General features: G+C 43.4%; 1 protein-coding gene across 17 annotated transcripts in view; it reads left to right on the top strand.

The window, feature by feature from the left end:
* TMEM260 (transmembrane protein 260) overlaps window positions 1-26,904 on the top strand; it is a 62,634-nt gene that overhangs the window by 12,076 nt on the left and 23,654 nt on the right. For 11 of the 17 annotated variants that reach the window (XR_016217782.1, XR_016217783.1, XR_016217784.1 and 8 more), the window contains exons 4-7: window positions 15,743-15,920; window positions 17,475-17,588; window positions 21,600-21,779; window positions 24,894-24,934. Coding sequence is in view for 12 of the 17 variants with exons in the window: in XM_089309662.1 (XP_089165788.1) it covers window positions 15,743-15,920; window positions 17,475-17,588; window positions 21,600-21,779; window positions 24,894-24,934 (513 nt within the window). In the remaining 5 variants the exon portion in view is untranslated. Of the gene's footprint in view, window positions 1-15,343; window positions 15,667-15,742; window positions 15,921-16,598; window positions 16,890-16,935; window positions 17,166-17,474; window positions 17,589-21,599; window positions 21,780-24,893; window positions 24,935-26,904 lie in introns of those variants that run through there. The other 6 variants (XM_089309664.1, XM_051822917.3, XM_089309666.1 and 3 more) reach the window with 5 other exon arrangements.

Below are 26,904 nucleotides of genomic sequence, written 5' to 3'. Positions count from 1 at the left end.
GCCACTGTATACAATAGGAGAGGGCTACATAGGCTGACTTTATAATTGTGAAGCGAGCTCATACTTCCACAGCTACTGTGCTGCATAATTTCTAATAAGTGGTTTTAACAAATGTCAGATTATGAAAAGTTTCCTCAATTACAAAAACTTATAAAACATTTAAATTGCTAAATCTGTTTCCTGCCGAGATTTTGCCACTGGAACTAGTCATCAGTTATTCTGGCCGTAATCATAAATGCATAGATTTCTCAAAATTACACATAAAATTATAGATGGGAGAGACTGGCTGTTTTTCAAGGCCATAAAAGTAGAAAACAATCTTTAATGAGTTGACATATTAATATATACTTTGTAACTTTGCATAACTTAACTACTTAAGATCAGATCTCTGCTGTTTATTAAATCGGTTAGTGTTGTTAATGAAAGTAGTTTTGTGCCTTCATTCTATGCATTCTATGGGTTCCAGTGACTTGGGTATTATAAGTTCACTTCGTAGACTTTTTGTATTTACGCATGGTAGAAATCTTGCAGCACTTCCCAGGTTTTCAGTTAGAGAGGACGCGGAGTGATGACGTGCTTCGCCAGTGCCTTTGAGACTGATACGCTGGAGTATACCAGCTTCAGTTGTGCTACTGCAGGCAGAAGGCACTGTCAAGATCCAGTAACAAGCTAATCTTGAGATCTCGTGTGTCTTTACACATTTCAAGCAAAATTGACTAAAACCTGTCATTTGGGAGTTGTTTGAAGCCTGGCTGTCCCTCAGCAAGGTTGTCACCTCCCATCATTCCGTGAACACGGCGCTATGCAAAGGCAGCCCATGTCCACAGAAGCTGAGCAGGGTATGATAAAATGTACTGTTTTAAACCTTCACTAGCCTCATCGTTTGTTAGTTAATGCATAAATCTTAGGAATGGAAAACTCAGTGGTCCCATTGCATCTTGGGAGCCTCCTCTTGACCTTAGCGCCTCCATTTCAGTTGTGCTTTTTCTCCTTTCTGAAGGCTTTTTAATTGGTGCCCCCGTTGTTTCTGGTGGTTTTGAGTCAGCAGGAGTAATTTGTGCGAGTCCTTCTAGAGTACTGGTAGCTAATGCTTACATAACTGGAAATTCCCAGGGAGGCAGTTCTCCTTGTGGTTGGATCTCATGGAACAGAACTGGCCTGGGTAGGATTGTATCTGGAGGGCCAGAAACTTTGTATTGAATCTGGGGGAGAGGGACTGACTTATAAATGTATGAAAGACGGAAACATTTTCCATGGTTTTCAGGTCCATAGGTAGTGGCTTCGGAGGAAGGACTTTTACATACCCTGCCTTAAATCGCCTGCTTGTGTTCATTAGGTCTAAACTTGAAAACGCAAAGACTTCGATTTCTGTTGCTCTCTAAGTGGCTTCTGACTAGTTTTCCCTCAGCGCACCTGGCATGTGTTCAGTGCCCAGAATGCGTTTGTTGGGAGAATATAGAGTGAATTGCCACCAAAAGAAAGGGGTTTAGCAGTGCTTAGGTTTTCAGTGGCTTAGCTCCCCAGTTTGACCATTCTCCAGGTAGAGTGGAGAGATAAATACATAGTGTGCATTTTGTGAATGAGTCAGAAGGGACCATTTATATCGTTTGCATCAACAGGGCCCAGAAAGATAAGAGCATGGTAGGATAAGGGTGGTAGGTGTGCTCTTAGCTGTATCCTGCCTTCCCATATTTCTTACCTGTAATCCACTGCACCATTGTGGGTTGACACTAATAGTAATTTATTAAATGTTAATATCCACAGTACTGCATTGTATCCTGTCTACTCGAAGCCCACGTACCTCAACCAACAATTCTGTCTCGACAGAGGGGAGTGTGCCCTCCAAGTTGTGTTCTTTGCATGCAAATAACACTGAAGACAAATACATTCATGAATTTTATGAGGCACATCAAATGTGTGTTCTGAAAGAATTTCAGGTTTCTGTTATTTGCCTTTTGATTGAGGGTTAGACAAACATGTGACTACACATGAAAATCAAATACTGTGTAGTGGAAAGAAAAATATACCTTATCAATAGCAAACCTCTGCAATGGTGTGAATTGTGACCTCCTGATTTATCCATTGTGTCAACAGAGGAGCACTGTCCCATCAGCGAGAAAACTACCGCACAATCAGTCCCTTCCTTAGGAACCTTAGCCCAGTCTTGTGGATTTTGTGAACCACAAAGAAGGAAGCTGTGTCTTAACCAGAGAGTTCTCATACATACATTTGTTAGTGTGGTGTTAATAGCATCATGTCTTGCTTACCCTAGGGGAGGATTGATGCCATCTGCATTATCTGGATGAAATTTTAACCTCCTTTCCCATACTAGCTATCACACTCTGGGTGTGTCTTTCCCCACTGACTAATACCATGCTATTCTGGAGTGTGAGCTACATGATTTTTGTGCTAACCCAAGTAAAAAGCAATTAGGACGATTTCATTTACTGAAAACATACTCTAAAATATATTTTATTCATAAAATACTAACTATATATATTTATATAAAATACACTTCCCTGGCTTTGGACCTGATGTTTTAAATCATCTACATCATTGCTTTTCTCCATTCATGTGATACCTTAAAATTAAGTATGCCTCTCTAATGGTATTACAGCTTGATTTTTGACTCTTGGTACTGACATCTCACTATCTTTTACGATATAACTTTGTTGTTTAAAAATTACCATAGTAATCGTGTTTGAAGTGTAGTATCTTTCCTTCATATGTCCTCATAAGATTTGTCTTTCTGTAAGTCAGGTTAGATTCTAAAAATACGTATTTCACTTGAAACCTTATCTCCTTTGGCCTTGCTCAGTGAGAGAATGAGTTAGAGCTTGTATCTAATTCACCACAAAGTGTTCTTACGAAATGAAAAATAGGCTGGCGCCGCGGCTCACTAGGCTAATCCTCCGCCTGTGGCGCTGGCACCCTGGGTTCTAGTCCCGGTTGGGGCATTGGATTCTGTCCCGGTTGCTCCTCTTCCAGTCCAGCTCTCTGTTGTGGCCTGGGAGTGCAGTGGAGTATGGCCCAAGTCCTTGGGCCCTGCACCTGTATGGGAGACCAGGAGGAAGCAGGCACTGGCTTCTGGCTTCAGATCAGCGCAGCGCGCTGGCCGTAGCAGCCATTTGGGTGGTAAACCAATGGAAAAGGAAGACCTTTCACTCTGTCTCTCTTTCTTTCTCTAACTCTGCCTGTCAAAAATTTAAAAAAATAAAGATTTATTAAAAAAAAAAAAAGAAATGAAAAATAGTTTAGACTACTTACAATATATTAGTGAGTTCTGGTGAAAAGAGTTCTCATTTTGTTTGCAACCTTATTTGAATTTCTCTTCTTTTACTCCAATCTACTATTAGTTTGAGTGAAGTAATTGAATCCATTTCAGTGAAAAAATGTGTTTTTATTTTATGAGTCAATTTTAAGGTTCCATGTTAGCATATTAACTCATTAGATGTGCTTTTAAAATTAGTAATTACTTAAGCATATTTGTTCAAGAGAATAAAATGAAAATTGAAGGTAGGGTTCCTGGATTATTAAGTGAAAACATTATTTTTTTGTTGTTCTGTCATTTTTCCTTAGGGGAAAAAAAAAAGACTTAGTTTGTGGGTAGGTGTCAATTGTTTGGGGGGGGTGGTTAAAAACTTTTTATTTATTTTCATTTTATTTTAAAAGTAGAAAGAAAGTTTGATCTTCCATTTGCTGGTTTACTCTCCCAAATGCCTGAAACAGTCAGTGCAGGAGTCCAGAACTCAATCCAGGTTTCCCATGTGGGTGGCAGGAACCCAAGGACTGGAGCTGTTACCTGCTGCCTTCTGAGACGTGCATCGGCAGGAAGCTGAATCAGAAGCCGAAGAGCTGCCACTCGGACCAGGCACTTTGATGTGTAATGTGCGCATCCCAACTGGCAGTTTAACCACTGCACCAAATGCCCATCTGCAGCAGTGTTTTGTCTTACTTGAGGGGATGCTTATCTTTACAGTTCATCGTAATATTAATTAACCTTTATGGATGATACAAGGCAGCTTGTTTTGTGGGCTCAGATCAACTATTTCATTTAAAATTCTTATTTAAATAATAATGTCAGACTGGACATTCCTTCCATTCTTTTTTTTTTTTAAGATGTTATTTTTTTTATTTTAGAGGCAGAGTTATAGACAGAAAGAGGTAGAGACAGAGAGAGGTCTTCCATCCACTGGTTCACTCCTCAGATGGCCAGAGCAGGGCTGGTCTGAAGTCAGGAGCCAGGAGCTTCTGGGTCTCCCACATGGGAGAAAGATTACTTAGCCAGAATTTGGGCTGGCAGTTTATTTAACAGTATTACATGCAGTAAGATGTATGAGTAATGTTTCGCTCTCTTTATATAATTTAACTCTGCCAAAAAAATTTCTAAATAGGGGCAGGAGCTTGGTGCCACCATGAAGTCAATGCTTGGGATGCCCACATCCCATATCAGAGTACCTGGTTCAAGGCCTGACCTCTGCTTTCCATGTAGCCCTCTGCTAATGTGCACCCTGGGAGGCAGCAGTGATGGCTCAAGACCTTGGGTCCCTGCCACCCCTGTGGGAGACCTGGATTGAGTTCCAGGTTCTTGGCTTCAGCCTGGCCCAGACTTGGCACTTGCAGACATTTGGGGAGTAAGCCAGTAGATGGAAGATCTCCTTCCCACCTCTCTCCCCCACTGCCTCTCTGTATTTCAAATAGGAAAAAAATTATTTTTAATTTTCTTAATATATATTGTAGCCTTTCTGGGAGGTGGAGTGGAGTGGAGTGCAGTGGGAGGACATTTGCAGAGAATGTGTGTCCTGATAGAGAATTCCCTGGAAGAGATTACAGCCACCTCAGCGCTGACTCAGAGTGCCCCCATATTCACTGGGGTGATACTCAGCTGGGCCCCTGAGGTAGCAGAGGCCCCAGTGACCAAGAAAAACAATGAATTTATTGAAGACTTTAGGAAATCTGTAAATTCATAGGAAAAATGCCCTTCTTTTAAACCCAGTAAACAAGTGATAAGTATGCAACTCTAAAACTAGATTCACCTTCAGACATATTCATCATCATGGTTTGTGCAGTGTCACCTTGGTAAGCCTTCTGCACATTGAATGTTTTCTGTCTCCGGTATGCAGTGGCTTATTGATGTGGAGGATTCATTGATGTTTGGTGCAATAAAACATAAGGCAGGAGGACATGAGTTTGACCTGTCTGTCAAGATGCTGTTTACAACACCCACGTCCCCTGTTGGAATACCTGGATTCAATACGTGGCTCCAGCTTCCTATCAGTGTGTGTCCTGGGAGACAGCAGTGATGGCTCAATTGGTTGGGTCCCTGCTAGCTATATGAGAGACCTGGATTGATCTCCTGGCTCCTGGGCCAACCTGGCCCAGACCTGGCTGTTGTGGACATTTGGGGAGTGAACATGGGTGAGAGTGCTCTCTCTGTCTCTGTCTCTGTCTCTCTCTCTGCCTCTCAGACAAACAAGCAACCACACAAAAACATCAGATGGAAAAATTGAGGGATTTTGTTAGAAATGTTATAAAAATTTGGGGTAATATAAGGAATCTTCTTTACATATCAGTATACTATTGCCAAAAGATAGTTAAACACTTGACTTAAAGTGCAGAATGAGTAAATGAGTATTCTTGAGTTTCTGGAAGATCTGTCATATGAACATCACTTATCACTTCTAAAAGAAACAATGTAACACATTCAAAATGGATCCTTACTCTGTCACTTAATCTCATTTGTTGCCAAGACACTATGTTTGTGACAGACAGCAGCAACAGTAAGGGATGTGGTCCTTGAAAGAAAGAAAATTTACTCCAGCACCAGAATGTCTTTTGTCTTAATCTCTTATAGTTAAAAAAAAAAAAAAACTCTAAGGATAAATAATTTTATTAAGTGGTATTTTAAAATAGGTTTAAGTTGAGATCATTAGGAACCATTGCTGTTTGGAGAGCACTAAAACTAAGGAGAAGGTGTGTCTGAAAATAAATATATTAGAAAACCTTTAATTTTGAAAGTCAAATAACTTCTCTAGGGATACACACACACACACACACACACGGTGATACATACTGTTAATGTAAAAGGTACACGAATATGATGACATGGTTACTCAATAGTATCAATAGTCCAAAATAATTATTTTGGCTTTGTAATAAATAGAGGATTTGGAATTCTTCAAATTTGGTTTCCTTATGTTTTGGTTAGGTTATAGTTGAAATTTTGAGTTCCTGAGGGCCATATTTCTTTGGAAATATAGAGAAGTCTATTTGGTGCTCATTTGGTGCGTTTAATTCAATAGGAACCTGGTGAGGGGGCAGCTCCTCCAGTCTTTGTGAAGGTACTTCCGGGAGAACTTTGGGAAAGGGGACAGCTGTAGTGTCACCTATAGTTAGTGATCCAGAGATAGCCCCATTTGCAAAGAAACCCAGAGGCAGAGAAACCCCTTGAGAGAGCAGGGACAGTCATTTAATGTCACTGCAACATGAAGTTTGAGAAGGGTTATATTAAGAAAGGAAGCCTCAGGTGGGCTGAGACCAGCTCAGGAAAGATCTCCTCTGTCATGAGGAGGAGCTTACATTATGTTTAAGGAGTCATAAACATGTCGAATGTAGAGACGCTAGAGAGCAGGTATGTTTCAGACGCCCCACTCTGGTGGTGGTGGCAGGCATTGGCCTGGAGGCAGAGCTGAAAAGGGACCAGGGTGTGTGGACCAGACAGGAGGTGTGTTTCCAAAACAGTCAGGAGGTAACATTGGCGTGATGTGAGATGCTCATCAGTGAGAAGGAGGGAGAGGAAGCTTGGATGATGAATCCCAAGTCCCTTAACTTCGATAACTAGAAAGATAGTGGGAATGCCGAAGATAGAGACCACGGGAGCAGGAATCATTTTTAGGCAAGGGGATGACATTAATCTGCATGTGTTGACATTGGGCTTGGTTCTACGGGCCATCCATAGTTGGAGTGGCAGTGGGACAGACGGCAGCTGGTTAGAGATAACGTACGTCTGACACTGGGAGAAGGGACGGTGCTAGGGACACAGTTGGTGTTTTCAGCTTCCAGTTGGCTGTTGACATCAAGATAACAGATAAAGCGAGCCAGACACAGCATGCGGAGTGAGAAGAGCAATTGTCTGAGAGTAGAGAGAACGCAATCCTGGGCAATACCAGCTTTAAAGGAATTAATGGAAAAGGAGGAGCCGCTCAGAGGAAACACTGGGAAGATGCAGACCTGGGGGAGGGGGCCAGCCGGGAACTCAGTGGAGTGTGTCTGGGGAGGGAGCCAGCGGATATCGGGCCCCAGCTGAGAACTCAGTGAAGTGTGTCTGGAGAGGGGGCCAGCAGATATCGGGCCCTAGCTGAGAACTCAGTGGAGTGTGTCTGGGGAGGGGGCCAGTGGATATCGGGCCCCAGCCGAGAACTCAGTGGAGTGTGTCTGGGGAGGATCATCAGCAGTGGTCAGCAGTGCAGAGGGGACCTCGACGACAGCAACGGCAGAGAGAGCTAAAGTGAGGAAGAGAGTGGAGGCAGCCGGTGTGGACAGCGTGAGACTGATGCCCAGCCTAACTGGCCAGGAGTTATCTTCCTTGGTTTGCTGTTGAGTCATTTATCTCTGACTCATTAAGGTGAAATAAACACGCTCAGCTGACGCTCAGGAGCAGCATTTAAACAAGCTCCAGGGTCAGCCGAGCAATCTAGGATTACCACAGTGTTGGAGAAGTCATCGTCCTTCCTGTGGCTGATGGCATCTTTCCTATTCTTTGAAAGATTATTTATTTGAGAGGCAGAAGTAGAAAGAAGTCTTTCATCCACTGGTTCAGTCCCCTTCCCAAATGGCTGCAATGGCCGGAGCTGGGCTAATCCAAAGCCAGGAGCCAGAGCTGCTTCCAAGTCTCCCACATGGGTGCAGGGGCCCAAGGACTTGGACCATCTTCTACTGCTTGCCCAGGCCACAGCAGAGAACTGGATAGGAAGAGGAGCAGCCGAGACTCAAACCGGCGTCCGAGTGGGATGCTGGCACTGTATATGGTGGCTTCACCCACTATGCCGCAGCACTGGCCCCATGATGGCTTCCTTTGATGTGTCAAGTCGCAGGCTCGGCTTGCTGTGCACAGGTGTGAGGGTCCCATCTCTTTGTTTGTGTGTATGTGTGTGATGTTGTGGCACTGGGCCACACCCTGGATTCCAACAGTGTGCTCAGCCTGCAGATGTATCAACGCATGGTGCCCCAATGACAAGTTGGCTTTCAGGATAAATACTTAGTTTTAATGAGAATCCTGAGATGCTGAGAGCAACTTTGTGAAGCTCTGCCTGTAGTCTGCCTGCCACCATAGTCTGGTTTTGCTTAACTGGTGTGTTCTATCTTCTAGCAACTTGATGTCTCCTGCCCTAACGCACTTCCCACTCCCTGGCATGCCGTCAGCTTTCGTTTCACTCGTTCCCCTGACAAGTCACACTGTCTTCAGACCCACGTCTTGGCTCCTTGTTATCTCCTCCTTGTCGGCCTCCTACTGGATTTGCTTCCTTCCCTATCCAGCCTGGGCCTCATGGCTTGTTCCTTGACCATTCTTTCCATGTTGTCCTGCTGTCCCTCCTACTTAGCAAAACCCTACAGACTGGCTCCATCCAGCCTCTCCAGGCCTGGCTCAGGATGCTACAGGCCTTCCCACAGCCGTGGGGCTGCTGCTGCTACTCCATACCTCCAGTCTCTTGAGTGTGTGACCCAGATGAGCGTGGCCTGCTACCCACAAAGCCTGGGCTGTGTCTCCCTGAGCTTGCAGCTTTTCCACATTAGGAGGATTCAAATCACCTCCAGTTTTCTTCACTCACTGGTTTGTATGTGTTGCTTAGTTGGAAAATATTGGTTGACTCTAAATATTTTTTAAGATATATTTATTTATTTGAAAGGCAGAGTTACAGAGACTCAAAGGCAGAGAGATTTTCCATCTACTAGTTCATTCCCCCAAATGGCTGCAACAGCCCAGAGCTTGGCCTATCTGAAGCCAGGAGCCAGGAACTGGGAGCTTCTTCTGGGTCCTCCACACGGGTACAGGGGCCCAAGCACTTGGGCCATCTTCCACTGCTTTCCCAGGCCACAGCAGAGAGCTGGATCAGAGATGGAGCAGCTGGGATTCAAACCAGCACCCATATGGGTTGCTGGCACTGCAGGCAGCTACTGCTATGCCACTGTGCTGGCCCCGACTCTAAATGTTAGCATAAAACAAATGTTAAAGACAGTGCTGAGGCCAGCGCCGTGGCTCACTTGGTTAATCCTCTGCCTGCGGCGCCAGCATCCTTATGGGCGCCGGATTCTAGTCCTGGTTGCTCCTCTTCCAGTCTAGCTCTCTGCTGTGGCCCAGGAGGGCAGTGGAGGATGGCCCTAGTGCTTGGGCCCTGCACCTGGCTCCTGGCTTTGGATTGGTGCAATGCTGGCCATAGTGGCCATTAGGGGAGTGAACCAACGGAAGGAAGACCTTTCTGTCTCTCTCTCACTGTCTATAACTCTACCTGTCAAATAAAAAAAAAAGTGCTAAAATATATGTATTTTAGGGGAGATTTGAAGTTGGACTTATAAAACACTACTGGAATCACAGAAATCCACATAGGCTTAGCCTATATATTTTATGAAAAAATAGTAAAACAAAGAGGCTTCCAAGATGTGTCGTTCTGTTCTGGTGTGGATGGCACATGACTTCCTGCTCTGGAAGGCAAGCTCCCTCTCCTGTTCCCTACAAGTCTAAGAGAACTTCGGTGTCTATTTTCGGAATTTTCTCACAGTTTCCCTTGAGAACATCATAGAAATTACAATAAAGAGGGGACATGATGTGTTCTTGGTGGCAAGCAATTGACTCCGACTGTGTCTGGCAGAAAAGAAATGTATTAAAAGGAAGCTGGAAAGAACTCTACGATTCAGTAATAAAAAGTCAAATAGCACAATTTAAAATTCGGGCAGAGGATCTGAATAGCCATTTCTCCAACAGAGATATACAAATAAACACAGAAAAAAGGTGTTAGCATCACTAGCCATTAGGGAAATGCAAATCAAAACTCAGAGAGGGGTGGGCGTTTGGCATAGCTGTTAAGATACCCATAACCCATACTGGCTCCTCTGCCTCTGACCCTGCTTCCTGCTAACAGTGCACACCCTGGGAGGCAGCACGTGAGGCTGAAGTAGTTGGCTCCCTGCCACCCACATTGGAGACCCAGATGGAGTCCCCCGTCTCCTGACTTTAGCCTCGCCCAGCTGTGGCTGCTGTGGGCAGCTGGGGAGTGAACCAGCAGAGGGGAGAACTCCGTCTGTGTGTGTTTCTGTGTCTCTGCCTTTCAAATAAATAATAATAATAAATAAATGTAAAAGCCCCTCAGCCAGATAGTGGTACTTCAGAGCCACTAGGATGTCTGGAATTAGAAGCCGGATAACAACAGGGTGTAGAGAACGCAGCCCCTCAAACACTGCTGCTGAGAAGCAGACAAACAAAACTCAGGATCCACTCCCTTTTTGTCTCCAGTTGACATTGAACTCCTGCCCATTTCCCTAGAAGCTTTGTTTGATCCCTGAGCACGTTCATTTATAGTATGATTCATGTTTTATAATCAGTTACCTCCTGTTCTGTGACTTCACTCGGCAGCCTCACAGATTATTTCTCTGAGACCAGGGAAAAATCAGGTGAAGGAATATAATGGATTATTCCATTGCAAAACCATCCTGACTTTGGAGGTGGGGGTTGGAGAGGGAAAACTGACTTTGCTGATGCGGGATTAGTCTTCATAAAAGGCTAATGTACCCAACTATATGAAGTAGTCTAAAGTGACTGGATAAATTTTATCACTGAAGTCAGTAATTTTACCTTACTCTCTTTAATTTTTGAAACCATGTGAAACATCTGAAGAGGCAGTTAATATAGTTCATCCTCTCCGTAATTAATGTCAGCATTTCTGACGGTTTAGGATGTCTTCGTGGGCATCATCACTGCAGATTGGGGAAGTCTGGTTTTCTTCCTGAGGCTTCGTTTATAATGGGACTTCCTCAGTTTGCGTTAATGAACTTTGTGATACTAAACTTTGACTAATGGTTCTTTCTTTTTTTAAAAAAAATTTTATTTAATGAATGCATTTTTTCATAGATACAACTTAAGGAATACAGTGGTTCTTTCTCCCATACCCACCCTCTGCCCCCAACTCTCATCCCTCCTCCCTCTCTCTCCCCCATCTCCTTCTTCATTATGGTTCATTTTTAGTTTGAATTTATATACAGAGGACCAACTCCATGCTAAGCATAGGCTTCAATAGTTTGCACCCACACACACACAACATACAGAGTACAGTTTGAGAAAAAAATTTGCAGTCAATTCTCATAGTACAACTCATTAGGACGGAAGTTCTATATGGGGAGTAAGACTAATGGTCCTTTCCAAAAAAAAAAGAACAAAACCAGACTCCAGAAGTTTTGAATGCTGGTCAAGCTAGTAGTGTGCTGTTTTGATACAACATAGAAACAGACACAATTCTGACAATCCCCAGAGCCTGGTACAGAGCTCACCAAAAAACAGTGCAGGTTATCGTTAGTCTAGAATAAATTACGTGACACTGAAGCTCAAACAGCCATCTTTGCTCCACACTGTGGCGGCACTGGGCCTGTGTGCCTGCACCGTTTGTCCTGGTTCTGCTCCTGACTACAGAACTCTGGAAAGGTTAGCTGGCTTCTCTGGGCCTCACTTTCCTCATTTGTACAAAGGAGGTGCATAGGTGCATAGCGTCACAAAGGAGGTGCATAGCGTCTACTCCCAGGGCCACGGTGAGTCCCGTGAATCGGTGTACAGCACTCAGAACAATACCTGCTTACGCATGGTAGCCAGAAAACCCAGTAAGCTTTAGCAAATTATCATCCAGGAATGATAGCAGTTTGTGCACTTTTTGTTCTCATTTGAAGTAATTGCAGACTTAGAGGAAAACAACAAGAATAGTCCACTGTGTACTCTTCACCCAGGTTCCCCAAATGTTAGCATTTTGCCATGTTTGCCTTATCCTTGACTGTTTGTACAGGCATATGTTATTTTGTTTTCTGAGTCATTTGAGAGTAAGCCACAAACATTGCTTTTTTTTTTTTTTAATCTTTCAGTGCTTCAGGGTCTGTTCCTTAAAAACAAGAACACATCTTTACATAGCCACAGTACAGTTGTCAAAATCAGGAAAATACCAGTGATCCAACACAGTTACCTCATCTGCAGACTTGATTCGGATCTTACTAGTGGTGACCGTAATGGCCACTGTAGCGAAAAAGTCCCCAACCACGACCACGCCTTTCATTCTGCCATCAGATCCGCTGAGCCTCCTTAATCTCAAACACTCCCTCCGGGACTTGGTGTTGCCGTTGTTGTCTGTAAAACTCTGGCATCTTGAACACGTGAGGGCGAGCTATTGTGTAGCGTGTCCATCAGCTTGCTTAGATGTAGATAGCAGTACCATGGATGTGATGTGACGTTCTTTTCATTGGAATCCATTAGGAAGCACATGACATCTGCTTGTGCCATTCCTGGGGCTGTTTACCTTGGTCACATGGCTAAGAGTGTGGCCACCAGGTTTTGCTGCTCTGAAGTTAACCACTTCTTCCTTTGTAATTAATCTAAGTATAACGAGATACTGTGAGACTGTGCATATACTGTATTATTTCAAAACCTTTACCCACTAATTTTGCTATTTATTTAAAGTTTTTTTTTTTATTTGAAAGCAGAGTGGCGGAGAGGGGGAGAGGGAGAGAGAGAGAGAGAAAGAAAGAAGTATCTTCCATCTGCTGGTTCACTCCCCAAATGCCTGCAATAGCTGTGGCTGGGCCAGGCGGAAGCCAAGGGCCTGAAACTTGATCTGGGTCTTCTCCCACATAAGTGGCAGGAACCCAGCTACCTAGGCCATCGTCTGCTGCCTCCCGGGTGCTCATTAGCAGGAAGCTGGATCAGAAGTGGGTGGGACTAGAATCAGGCACTCTGATATCAGATGAAGATGTCCCAAATGGCATCTTAATCTCTGTGCCAAACACCCACCCCTAATTCTTAAACTGGTTATCAAGTGGTGATTTTTAGTTGCATCATTTTTTCCAGTTTTTAACTGACTTCTTATGAGAAGGAAGTGCTTCCCCTTCTCCCATTTGTATTTACTTGTACAACATAGACTTGATTCTTACTTCCTCAGTGGGGGTAACCCACTGCTGTGATCACTTTGATGCTCAGATGAGCCGTTTGGCAGTGAGAGCCCCTGTGGCTGGCTCCTTGTCCTTCATCCTGTGTCCCTCATTCTTGGAGCACTTCCTTACCTTCTAGTGCTGCATGTTTCAGGCTCATTTTGAACTCAAGCAACGCCGACCCTGTAGTCAGCCATTTCTCCAAGGGTGCTGATTTGTGTTTTAAGTAGAGAGAGGAATGTTATAGTTTATGCTGACACGAAACTTAGACATTCCTTTTAGGATGCTAAAAATACTTTAATCCATTCTCTCATTCATTTTCTTTAACTCCTACTCATATTTCAAAATCAATGTCAGAATAACTGATACAGATAATTAAATGTTATAGATTATCAGCGATGTGTTAGAAACCTGGTTATTGAAGGGGAATTTGAGAAGAGAGCAGCATTTGAAGAAGCAGAAAGGAGCTGGAGGACACCTAGTTCACAGGGACAGCATGAGCACAGGCCCGGCATGGGAGCAGGAATAGGCTTGCCCTCGGGGGACTGGGAGCCACCAGCCAATTGAAGATAAAAGTGGCGGGAATTGTGGCTGGATGGGGCCCAGTGTGTCGGGAGCCTGCGTTCCAAGCTGACCCACTTAGAACTTACCCTTCAGACAATGAAGCATCCTCAGGTTTGGGGCTGAGTGGTCTTCAAGAGTGTGTTTCGGGGAATTCAGTGTGATGTTACAGTGCAGAAGACACTGGAAAACAGAGAACACGACAGGAAGCCGTTCCCATAACTGGGGGGCCGTTGTTGTGGCACTGCACCCGCATCTGACCCAGCTCCCTGCCAGCACACCTGGGAAAGCAGGGAAGATGGACCAAATACCTGGGGCCCTGCCACCCATTGGGAGACCAGGGCGGAGTTCCTCCCTCCTGGCTTTGGTCTGGCCCAGCCCTGGCTGTTGTGGCCATTTGGGAAGTGAACCAGCAAAGAGAAAATCAATCTCTCTCTCCCTCACTTCCTCCCTCCCCCCATCCCTCCCTATTCCCCTTCTCTGTTGCTCTGCCTAGCAAATAAATAAATCTTTTTAAAAAGCATAATTGGGTCTAAGGTAGTAAAAATACAGACCGAAATATGAAAATAGTTTGGAAAGAAGAAATACCCTCAGGGTGTTGAATCAGGATCACTCGAGAATGAGGAATTCTGAAAGAAGTAGGAAACTGCTGAATTTTATAAGGGAAAAAATAGAAACCAAATGTGAATAGAAACTCAAAGGAAAGACAAGTTTGATATAGAATTCTTAGAATAACTCTGGGGTGGGTTCTGTGGTGCAGTAGGTTAATCTACCTACAGTGCCAGCATCCCGTATGGGCACCGGTTCTAGTCCCGGCCGCTCCTCTTTCAATCCAGCTCTCTGCTATGGCCTGGGAAAGCAGTAGAAGATGGCCCAAGTGCTTAGGACCCTGCACCCGCATGGGAGACCAGGAAGAAGCTTCTGGCTCCTGGCTTCAGATCGGCACAGCTTCCGGCCATTGCAGCCATTTGGGGAGTGAACCAATGGAGGGAAGACCTTTCTCTCTGTCTCTCCCTCTAACTGTCTATAACTCTACCTCTCAAATAAATAAAATCTTAAAAAAAAAAAGAATTACTCCATAATTTTTATATAGAACAGTATAGTTGGAAACTATGATTTGGGACCATATGGTGTCATAATTATTAGAAATACTAGTTTGCTGAATTTACAAAGACTGTTAGAAAAAGGCATTCTCAGTAATAGCTTTAACTTTGCTAAATGGTTTTAGCTTTCTACAAGATAGGACATTATTTTGGTGTGGGACATTCCAGTGTGTTCAAACCCATCACCTGTCTCAAATCAAACCTCAGAACTGAGATCCGGACTCCCAATGGATTTGAAGTCCATGGCTCTTGTTGGCATTTAGGAGTGAGAAATTTGTTTCCAAGTACAGCATTTGATTCTTTTAGTGTTAATGAGATTCACATCATCATCCCCTACTTTAAAAAAAATCGTTTTTAGACTTCAACTTTGTCCAAAGACAAAAACGTTAAAAACTGGCCACTTGGCTATCCCCAGATCTCAACACGGCCGAGCTGTGGCAGTCTCTGACGTGTTGAGAGCTACCAGCTGCAGCCATTCCCCCAGGAAGTGAGTGGGTGCTCGCTCCTGATAGAGACGCTGCAGTCCCATCCATCTTTGCAAGTAACCATACTCCACTCGCGGCCAGACGGTCAATCTTCCCGGGACCAGCAGGGGCGCGGCCCAGTCTGCTGTCCCCACTACTGTCGGTGCAGGTTCTCTCAGCCGACTCAGGGGTCGCATGCGAGGGCTGAGGCTCACTCCCTCCACAGGCTTGTTCGTTTGTTTGCTGATAGTTTCACATACGGCCTTCCTAATTAAAATCCGCTGGAAGAAATAATTACACGAAATAGCGTCTTAACCATAAAATGTGTCGAGGAGAGTGCCGGGCGACTGTCATAATTTCTGCTGGTACAGTTTAGAAAAAGGAAAATAAAGTCGGTTCTTTTTGCTGGGAAAGAAGATTTCATGTTATCTGTGTTTGCAGGCTCTCTGGCTCACGCGCTGGAGGAATCCTTGCCGCGGGGGTGTTCTCATTTTCTCGCCTAACATGGCAGTGGTCCATCGCAGCCGAGGTTTTCAGCTTAAACAATCTGTTTGTGGGGCTGCTGATGGCTCTCACTGTACACTTTGAGGAGGCAGCAACTGCAGAGGAGAGATCAAAGGTAACCTATTTTGATCAAAGTGAAATCATTTTTTTTGTTTTAATTTTTAGACAGATGCTGAATTTCTTTTCAACTTTGAGCTTAGAGAGCGTTTATCTGTTCTGACGACTGTCAGGGCAGTCTGGGCCTGTTGACAGAGAAAAGGTTCTCAGTCCCTCCCCTGTGGGAGTGGGACCACAGGAGCCCCTTCGCCTCCGAGGTCAGTTTCCGGAGAGTGAGGGCTGTGGGAGAGTCCCCATGAGTTCTATGGGAAAAGAACGTTCACTCCCAGCTGTGTGTGCCAAGCTGTAGACCTGACTGCCTTAAACATTATGCTTTGTGATTTATTGACCTCCTAATTGCAAAAGAGAAAAATTATAATTTTTTTAACTAAAAGAAGAGTGTCGAATGTAAAAGTAGTTCAGAAGACATTGCAGTGAATTCCAAGACAACCATCATCAAAACCATTTGAAGTACGAAATGATCTTGTCCTCTCTGAGCTTTTGGTCTCCGCACTAGACAATGCCAGATCCACTTAGGCAGCCTTGTGTTGTCAAAGAATAGAGAAACAAGAGAGCATCAGGGTGTATCTGTGGTTTCCGTAAACAGATCTGTGATGCTATTAGAGGGTTTTTTGTTGTTGTTGTCATTTAAAATAACCTTGTTTTTCTGATGAGGTTCAACAAAAAATTACTCAGTACATTTGTTGAAAAGTAGTGAGACATGACTTTATCCAGGTTCAGATGCAGGACCACTGCCACGGGGTTGTTAGGAGAGGAGGGAGGTCAGGCTCAATCCCAGGTGCCACAAGGAGAGGCAGGAATGTATGGCCAAGGAGCAGGTGGAGCTGGTGGATGGGAAGTTCCCTGGGAGGACTCTGGCTTTGCTGACTTAACAGGGTCCTGGCTGAAGGGGGCCCCCACCCCTGTCAGATGCCCACCCCAGTCAGATGCGCCCTGAGGGAAGGTGGAAGGTGAAGTACCTAATCAGGTATCAAGGGAATCAGAGGAGGGGGAGCTGGGGCTTTTGGCTAAACTGACCTAGCAGGATTCCTACCAAGCTGGGACAGCAGAGGTGAAGGCGGAAGCCCCAGTGTCAGTGCCTTGTTGAGAAGAGAGTGCGGAGGAGCCTGAAGAGAGCCTGGTCAAGGGGAGAATCTGTCGATTTTGTAGCTACCGTTTGGTGAAAGGAAGCAAAAACACCCCCAGAGATAGCCAGGTTTCCAAATGAAAGGTGTTACAGCTCACATATTTAATAGGAGAAAAGGTAAAGCAGAATTGTTCCAGGTACAGGTTTTCCTTGAAGAAAAATGACAGCAATACCCTGTTACTGTAAGTCCTACCCAGGCCTTCCAAAAGTGGGTGTGAAGACAGTCTTGTAAGTTGTTCAACAAGGATGAAAAATACTAACAGGAAACAATAGTGATGAATATTAGTGTCTGTCAGAATGCAACTGCTGGTGTCTCAGAGGCTGATTTGAATCTGACATGTGATACAGATATTTGCTATAACAGAGTGACTTATTTAGCATTTTAGGTAAATTTTTAACTTATGGAATTTTTTTCTTTATTTTTAGATTGCTAAAATTGGTGCTTTCTGCTGTGGCCTTAGCTTGTGTAATCAGCACACGATAGTCCTCTATGTTTTATGCATAATACCTTGGATTCTCTTTCGGCTTTTAAAAAAGAAGGTAGGTCCTTAAATTTTGTAAAATCAATTCATATCTAGGTCCATGAAGTTTGGGGCATAATTTTTTGGGGTGTTACATGGAGCATAAATAACCTCAGGCCCTAACACTATTGACTAAAAAGGGGGGGGGGCTTAGAAAATTATGCAGTATTGATTGCAGCAGCATCTGGCCTGTTTTCTTGCTGATTTCTGATCAGCATCTCAATGAAAATAGGCTAAGAAGACTTAACAGCAATATTCAGTTCCTTCCCTTGTTTGACAAACATCCTCAGGCACACAGCACTCATTTTGCTATGTGTCGAGTGCCTGCTCTGCACCCCAGGATTGCCATGGGCTCTGGAGGTCCAGGCTCAACAAACCTGACACCACCACTACAGTGACCTCTATAACAACATTCTCAGATAAACTGTAGTTCTGTTTCCTTAGAACCTGCTTCCCTGAAATTTAAAAGTAATTAAAAAATGATTTCCTGCTGTTTCTTCTTCGTCTGAAGGAGGGAAAAAGATCATTAATTAAAGTGGCAAAATATAGCAACATGGGAAAGTATTTGGTTAGGCACTGGGAGTTGTAGGACAAGGCAGGGAGTTGCAGGGAGAAATGCCCTCCAGTCTGTCAGACTCTTGCCTCGAGGTAAAGCAGCCCGTAAGAAAGCTGGGGCTGGAGTCATTTTGTTTATTGTGTTTATTATTTATGCACAAACTCGGTTAACGTTTACTTATCATTGTATTTGTTAATTATATCCAGCTATCAGAGTTGTAAGGGAAAACATAATAAAATTATTACATAGAAATAGGGAAATAATTATACCACAGCCTTAGATAACTGTATCTGCTGTGCTTGAACACATTTTGCTTCTTAGCTTCTTGGCAACAAAGCAAAAAGGACAGCATGGGGATCATATAATTCTTACTCTGTGATTACAAAGTAAATAAAAGGCAAACATCACAGCCGACAGCACAGAGAGCCTTATTGGAGCTGGCTCCTGTGCTGTGAGCCGTGTAGGTCACGATATAAGGTATATCAGACAGTGTAACAGGCAGCATCTACAGTGGTGGTTTTCTTGAGTATCCAGAAAATTCTCAGGTTGATCTTTTATAGTATAAACACTTGACTTAAAATGGATATATCACATAAAAAAAAGTGAACTCACTGAAACCTTCTCTATGAAATTCAAAATGAGAAAGCCCCAATTTTTTTTTTCTTATAAATTGATGGATGCACAGATTGGGCTGGGAGGGACAAATGGTCCATTCTACCCAATCAGCGGTTGTAGCCAGGCTTCTGACATGAGTAGGTATCAGAGAAGCATTCAGTGGGAGGAATGTCGAGGGCAAGTGTTTTGTGTTGGTTGATTGAAAGGTAAGCCATACATTTTGTAGGAGACTTGGGGGACTCAGAATGGACCTGAGTTATTTTGGGGTGAGATCAGATTTCAGCATAAATACATATACCTGTACTAGGTGAGCTACTGATGAATAAGGGGGAAATTCGGGGAACTCTGAATTACAAGTGTATATTTAATTTCCATTATTGAAACAAGTGATTTGAGGTAAGGCAAGAAGGCCCAAGTCAGTTATTTCAACCACTCAAATTATCTGGGAAGCTCTTTAAAAACAAGTTTTATTTATTTATTTGTAAGACAGAGTGAAAGAGTGCGAGTGAGTGCTCTTCCAACTGTTGGTTCACTTCCCAAATACTCCCAACAACCAGAGTTAGACAGGCCAAAGCTGGGGCGAGGAACTCCATCCAGGCCTCCTGAATGCGTGACAGGGACTCAAGTACTTCGGCCGTCATCTTCTGCCTCCCAGGATGTATTAGTAAGGAAGGTGGATCGGAAGTAGAAGTGGTTCTGAACCCAAGCACTCTGATAGAGAATGCAGATGTCCCAAGCAGCGACGTAGCCCGCTTAACCACATGCCTGCCCTGTCTGGAGAGCTTTAAAGAATGCGTGCGTTTGTATATGTGTACACATACACATATATAGCATTATACATGTATATGTGTGTGATTGTATTTAAATGAGTGTGTATATTTTTGCTGAAACCTAATCTCACCCCTGAATAATCTAGTAATTCTGATCTGGGGTGAGACTCAGACATCCGTAGTTCTAAGAAACTCCCTGAGTGATCGCAGCGTGCAGCTAGGACTTGAGAACCGCTGCCTGGACTCTCTTAACAGCTCTCATGTAATCGTCTCCTGTTTGTGTCCCACACTAAAGCAGTTCTACAGCAACTGCATCTTACATTCTGAATCCAACTTTATATACAGAGACCACAACAGTATAGACATTTACTTTCCTTAAAATCCCTTTCCGACAGTAAAAGCACATTGTTTCACTATTTCTACCCTCTTTTCATGCATTCACATTTTATGTATCTCATTACTGCTGTAGAAATCGCAAATTAAATCAGTACTAGAATAAAAAACACTTCATTTTCAATTAAGAATGTTTATTTGAAAATGCTAATATAAATCAAGACGTGTGCTCCTGGTGAATGTAAACCTTGGTTCTTAGATTCATCCTCATATGAATTTCTCCTTTTTGTTAAGTAGAAGTTGACAATTTCCAATCCAATTACGATATTTGTATGGGACTCCCTTTCCCAGTTACTAGCCACGCAATATCTGAATGTTTTTGGTATACCAGAGTTCACATTCTGCTGTACTCACTGTCCATAAAGAAATATACAAATGAGACTGGTTGTTTGATACAGTGGTTGAGACTACTTGGGATGCCTGCATTCCATATTGGAGTGCCTGGGTTCGAGTCCTGACCCTGCTCCTGATCAAGCTTTCTGCAAATGCACACCTGGGAGGCAGCAGGTGATGGCTCAAGTACTTGGATCCCTGCCACCCACATGGGCAACCTGGATTGAGTCCTGGACTCTGGCTTTGGCCTGGCCCAACACCAGCTATGGTGAGTGTTTAGGCAGTGAGCCAGTAGTTGGGAGATCTGTGTATGCTTCAAAAAGTACATAAATAAATAAAAAGAAATATGCATAAGAGAAATATACTCCCCCAAACAAGGTATATGAGGCAACATTGTTACATATAGCAACAAATTTCCTTTACTACAGCACCCTATATGTCAGTTGGGGGTGGGGGTGGGGGTTGGGTGTGCATTTGGATGAGCCTGGAGCTTATATAAAAGCTGGCTGGCTGGTGCTGTGGCTCACTAGGCTAATCCTCTGCCTGCGGCGCTGGCACCCTGGGTTCTAGTCCCGGTTGGGGCGCCGGTTCTGTCCCAGTTGCTCCTCTTCCAGTCCAGCTCTCTGCTGTGGCCCAGGGAGTGCAGTGGAGGATGGCCCAAGTGCTTGGGTTCTGCACCCTCATGGGAGACCAGGAGAAGCACCTGGCTCCTGGCTTCGGATTGGCGCAGCGCGCCGGCTGGAGCATCCATTTGGGGGGTGAACCAATGGAAGGAAGACTTTTCTCTCTGTCTCTCTCTCTCTTTCTCACTAACTCTGCCTGTCAAAAAAAAAAGGAAAAAAAAAATCTGGCTTCGCTTGTGCCAGACGTTTCCGTGAAATGTTCAAACCCTTGTAGAAAGAATCATGTTGGTAATGTACAGCTGTAATCAGGTAGATAATTAGATCTGCTCCCAGGGACAGTGAGGAAGTGAACTGATATTACGATAAGATTCGGGCCATGTGGAAAAGCAGCCAGGCAACACTAGTTGCTTCCAAGTGCGTTATGTCAGCTGTGCAGTGCTGCAAGTCATGGCATGGTTTTAAATGCAAAAGATGCAGTAAACATGGCACTCAAGAGTCTTGGCTAATATTTGCTTCCCTCTGATTTCACCTTCCATGCAAAGGAGTTCAAGCTGATGCAATTTCCCCATAATCCACAGTAATCAGAAGGTTTAACATAGTATTCTATGGTGACTTAGTAGAAATTGAGAGATCAGCCCTGAGTAAACATATTTGATGTTTTCCTTGATGTGTTCCTGGAAGTTCCAAGATGAATCGACTAGAATAAACATGGCTGTGCAACGCCGTGTGCTCTGCTGCAGGAACTCTCCCTGGGCTGCCTGCTGAAGCTGAGCGCCTGCTTCTCTGCCGGCTTGCTGCCCTACGTCTACCTGCCAGTCTCCTCCTACCTCAGTCGAGCCCGGTGGACCTGGGGAGACCAGACAACGCTGCCGGGCTTTTGGACACATTTTCTCAGGGAAGAATATGGAACGTTCAGCCTGGTAAGACTGTGCTTAAAGCCCCTCTAGGGCAGTAGGTGTCCCAGCTGCAGTGTGCTGCCTGGACCTTGATTGAAAAAAGAAAAGAAAAAAAATCGATGGTTATTGGTAGCAGCAGAAAGATTTTTTATTTCAATTATTTGTTTTTAAAGATTTACATATTTATTTGAAAGGCAGAATTACAGAGAGGCAGAGGCAGAGAGAGATAGGTCTTCCATCCGTTAGTTCACTCAACAGATGACTGCAACACCGGAGCTGTACTGATCCAAAGCTAGGAGCCAGGAGCTTCTTCCAGGTCTCCCATGCCAGTGCAGGGGCCCACGGACTGCTTTCTCACTGATTTCCCAGGCCACAGCAGAGCTGGATCGGAAGTGAAGCAGCCAGGACTCGAACCAGCACCCGTATGGGATGCGGGCAGAGCAGGCAGCGGCTTTACCCCCATGCCACAGTGCCAGCCCCTATTGCAGTCATTTCTATAACCAACTTGTCCCTTGGAATGTGACCTCTAACATGTTATAAAACAATCAGAATCATTCAGTCTGACATCCCGTGGTTGTGTATCCTGAATCTGCTTTTCAGGATGCCAACCCCTGGAAGGAGTCCGGCCCCCGCACTCACCACATTTCAGTCTGGTTAGCATTGGGTCCCACTGTGGACACTTAGGCTGTGAATACAAATATTTGGAAAAGATTGAAAGATAAAAAGACACTCAAAATTTTTAATTTACCTTGATCAAACACTCGTTTAGAAAGTTTTTTTATTTGAAAGGCAGCATTACAAAGAGAGGGATAGACTGAAACAGAGATCTTCCATCCACTGGTTCAACTCCCCAAATGGCCACAATGGCTAGAGTTGGGCCAGGCTTGAAGCCAGGAGCCAGGAACTTCATCTGGGTCTCCCACATTGGTGTAGGGGCGCAAGCACTTGGGCCATCCTCCTCTGCTTTCCCAGGCGCATTAGCAGAGAGCTGGATCAGAAGTGGAGCACCTGGGACTCAAATGGGCACCCATATGGAATGTCAGCAGCACAGAAGGTGGTTTAATCCGCAGTACCACAATGCCAGCCCCAAAACACTTTTTTTAAAAAAATGTATTTTATTTATTTGAAAGAGAGAGATAGAGACATAGAGAGAGGTAGAGACATAGAGAGAGGTCTTCCATCTGCTGGTTCACTCCCAAAGTGGCCGCAATGGCCGGAGCTGCACCGATCTGAAGCCAGGATCCAGGAGCTTCTTCCAGGTCTCCCACGTGGGTGCAGGGACCCAAGGACTTGGGCCATCTTCTACTGCTTTCCCAGGCCCTAGCAGAGAGCTAGATTGGAAGAGGAGCAGCCAGGACTTGAACTGGTGCCCATATGAGATGCTGGTGCTTCAGGCCAGGGCTTTAACCCTCTGTGCCACAGCACCAGCCCCAACCAAAACACTTCTTGCAAAACATATTTGATGATCAATGTTCATGTTAGTATTTTTTTAAAAAAACTGAAGACATTTCTCTAAATACAAGTTTGCTACACGGAAACAGTGTGCTCTAAAGAAGTCCAAAAGGCCTGATGTTCTAAGAGAAAAGATTCAATGCAGCCACAGCAGAGGTTTTCTGAAGGCATTAAAGGGTAAATGGAAGAGTTCTGAGTTAATGTTAACACAGTTTCAAGTTTTCCTTCCATGGTTTGTGCTTTTTATGTCTTAAGGCAAATATCAGGAGAGTACCTAGTATATAGTACCATTTGTACAAAAAACCTAACCATGCAAAAACTAAACAATCTCTTGTCTGACAATTTATCCATAAGCACTGAAACTGTACATTTATAAAAAGTAGGGAAGGGGCAGGCGTTTGGCACAGTGACTTACGTCACCTCTTGAGACATCTGCATCCACTCCAAGCTTCCTGCTAATACTCACCCTGGGAAGGCACCAGGTGATGGTTCTAGTACTTGGGTCCCAGACACCCATGTGGGAAACCCAGGTGGAGTTCCATACTCCTGGCTTAGGCCTGGCTTACCCTTGGCTGTTGGAGTCATTTGGGGAGTGAACCAGTGGATGGGGATATGTCTCTGTCTTCCTGCCTTTCAAATAAAATGAAAACTTAAAAATGAATGGAATAATGAACAGGAAATTCAAGGTGATTCCTTGGGATAAGGAAGGAAAGGCTGGTGAGGGCCTTGTGAGTACTTTACGGTATTGATGAGTTTTGTTTTTTAAATGAATGATGGATCTGTACATTTTTTAAAAATTCTTTTTCCCTGATGTATACATTATATAATTAATGTTTGTAATATATAGGAGATATTCCATAATGAAATAGATTAATAAAAGGATAATCAGTATTATTTTTACTTAGAGCATTAGATACTTTAAATTTATACCCTAGAGCCTGCGTTGTGCAGCAGGTTAAGCCACCACCTGCAGTGCTGGCATTCGGTATGGGCACTGGTTTGAGTTCTGGCTGCTCCATGTCACGTCCAGCTCCCTGCTAATGACCTGGGCAAAACAGAGAAGATGGCCCAAGTGTTTGGGCCCCTATTCCTGCATGGGAGACCCAGATGAACCTCCTGGCTCCTGGCTTCGGCCTGGCCCAGCCTTGGCTGATGGGGCCGTCTAGGGAGTGGACCAGTGAATGGGAGATTCTCTCTCCCCCTCTCCCATCTCTCTGTAACTCTGACTTCCAAATAAATAAATAAATAATCTTTTTTTCTTTTAAAATCTTGCTTGAGGGCCATTTTAAATTTGAAATTTGTGTAATTCATATGTAGTTGTGAAATTACAGAAAACTGATTACAATGAACTCTTGTCAGTGAGCCCAGACAGAGCTTTTTAGTCTATAGCAGAGGAGTAAAAAAAAAAAAAAAAAGGCTATTAAATCACTGAGGTATTAGTCATTCCTGCTGGAATAGTTTAACTGATTTTTAGCCAATTATTATTTTTAAAATTCTTCCTAAAGATGTCCAAGTTTCGTTTTCACTTAAAAATTCAATGAGGCTCTGAAATAAAGACTCTGAAGAGAGATACTGCCTTATAAATTAAAAACATGGATCTTTTAAACCAAGGTCATTAGAATAGAATAGCCTAACAAAGCTTGAGCTTAATGCTTATGCAAATAAATTTTTCTCCTTTGTGTTTAGGCCAAATCTGAAATAGGATCCAGTATGTCTGAAATACTGCTGTGAGTACAAAATGTTGGAAATTGGTTTTAAGTGAATTCTCTATTAGTTCCTGATTTTAGAGTTCATCTGTAAAAAAGTATCTGAGAAGTTTTTACAGTTAACAGTTGTCAAATATTCTATCATTTTCTTCAATAAAAAAAGGCTTAAAATGAGCAATAAATACAATCAGAATATTAGGAAACTACACTGAGCCTATGGAATTGTTTCAACTTCCAATTGGATCCAATATTACCCAGTGTAGTATTGCTATATAAATAATTTATTCTTTATTCTGTTTTTTTTATATTGTCTCTCTTGTTGAGACATTCTGTAATATTGTATTCAGCACAATTTTAACAGTTATTTTCATGTCAATTCCCTTTTAAGCTATTTTAATTCTCTTAATTCTTCAGAGCTTAATTTATTTCTTATAACTTCCTTGAGGCTGTCCTTGTCATGAGCTGTGTTTTTGACTTACATATTTTTAACATCCAATTTTATTAGAGGCGGCTTACACAGATATTTTCATCTATCCAGTCATGTTCTTTGAAAAATGGGTTAATATTTGTTGCTTTGAACCTACACAGATTAAGACAATTTGAAAAATATCCATACTACTCTCAATATTTTCAATACAAAGTTTGGAGGAAAATAGGTTTCTATAACACTGATGTGAACTTTATCCGATTACTAATTTGGAGCTCTCGGAGCTGCATGAACAAACTATGGGAAAATATTTCAACATTACATATGAGGCAGTTCATGGGTTCTTACACTTTCTGTCGTTTCTCTTTAAACAACTTTTTTTCCTACTGCAAAAAAAGATGCATAATCATCATCAAAATGCAAAAATACAGGTAAACAAAACTAAGGAAATTAAAATTGCCTGTAATTCCAACATTCAGGGATAGTCACTATCACTAATCTGTTAACACTTTGCTTGTATTTTTCTGCTATTTCCTCTATTTTTGCTTGCTTCTAGGAACAGATAATGATATGCATACTCTTGTCAGCCTGCTGTTTTTTGACTTTATACCGTATCTTGAGAATATTTGCATGCCGTCAGTTACTCTTACCTAGGCTTTGGATGGTACTCGTGATTGATGTTGTTGGTGCCTTTTTATGTCTGAGGCTTCTGGGAGGCCTTTGTCTTTTACTGGGGAGAAGGGAGCAAGCGGCGCAGTCTCCTGTCAGATAAAAACTGCTTTATCATGATGTCTAAGCTTCATGTGATTCTGCCTTCTCCTTTCTACCTCCCTTCCAGGGCTTTCAGAATTACTGGGATATTTTGCCTTAACAAATCCCACATGAGCCCCAAAAACCCTTCAACAGTAATCCTAGACCCTTGGTTTAGCTTTTCTAAGTTACACATAAAAGTCATCTATTGGGAAACAGAAAGGCCTTCTTTACACTAAAATAGTAGCAGTTAGGTTCTGTACCTAGAAAAATGACTTGACTAAAGGGATGACCTCTCACACCCACACTATTTGAACCAAATCACCATCTGCAGTGGAGGCATGATCCTAGCACCCTCTGAGTGAGTCTAGTCTGTAATTGTTTCAGGTGGGCTGGAGTGTTGAGAAAGGCAACTCGTAATTAACAGGAGAAAAATCCTTCAAAATGATGAACCCTAATCATCTACCCTTTTCCAGTCAAGCAAATTAAATTCTTTCCCCATGCATATCTCTAAATTGCAATCCCTGTACAAGGAAATTATTGAATCTAACCTTAGGCAGTGACCATCTTTTAGAGCTTACATTGAAGCAACAGATCACCAAGAATTAATTTTGAGACTGACTTCATTCCTTTTGAAGAATGGTTAGAAATGGGCCTCATGCTGGAATCAATTTTTCAAGTGTATTTGAAAATGAGTAAGGATATCTTCTTTGCAGTAGATGAGGCTCCATTAGTTGAATGCACATTGTGTGGTTTCCATAATGATGGCATCACATCTTCTGTGAAATTGCCAGTAGGGAGGAGAAAGTTCTTT

Source organism: Oryctolagus cuniculus, chromosome 12, assembly GCF_051225735.1.
Source record: "Oryctolagus cuniculus isolate XC-2025 breed Fujian yellow rabbit chromosome 12, ASM5122573v1, whole genome shotgun sequence".
NCBI lineage: Eukaryota > Metazoa > Chordata > Mammalia > Lagomorpha > Leporidae > Oryctolagus > Oryctolagus cuniculus.
The sequence above is the reverse complement of the archived record's forward strand: the minus strand, read 5'-3'. Positions and strand labels throughout refer to the sequence as shown.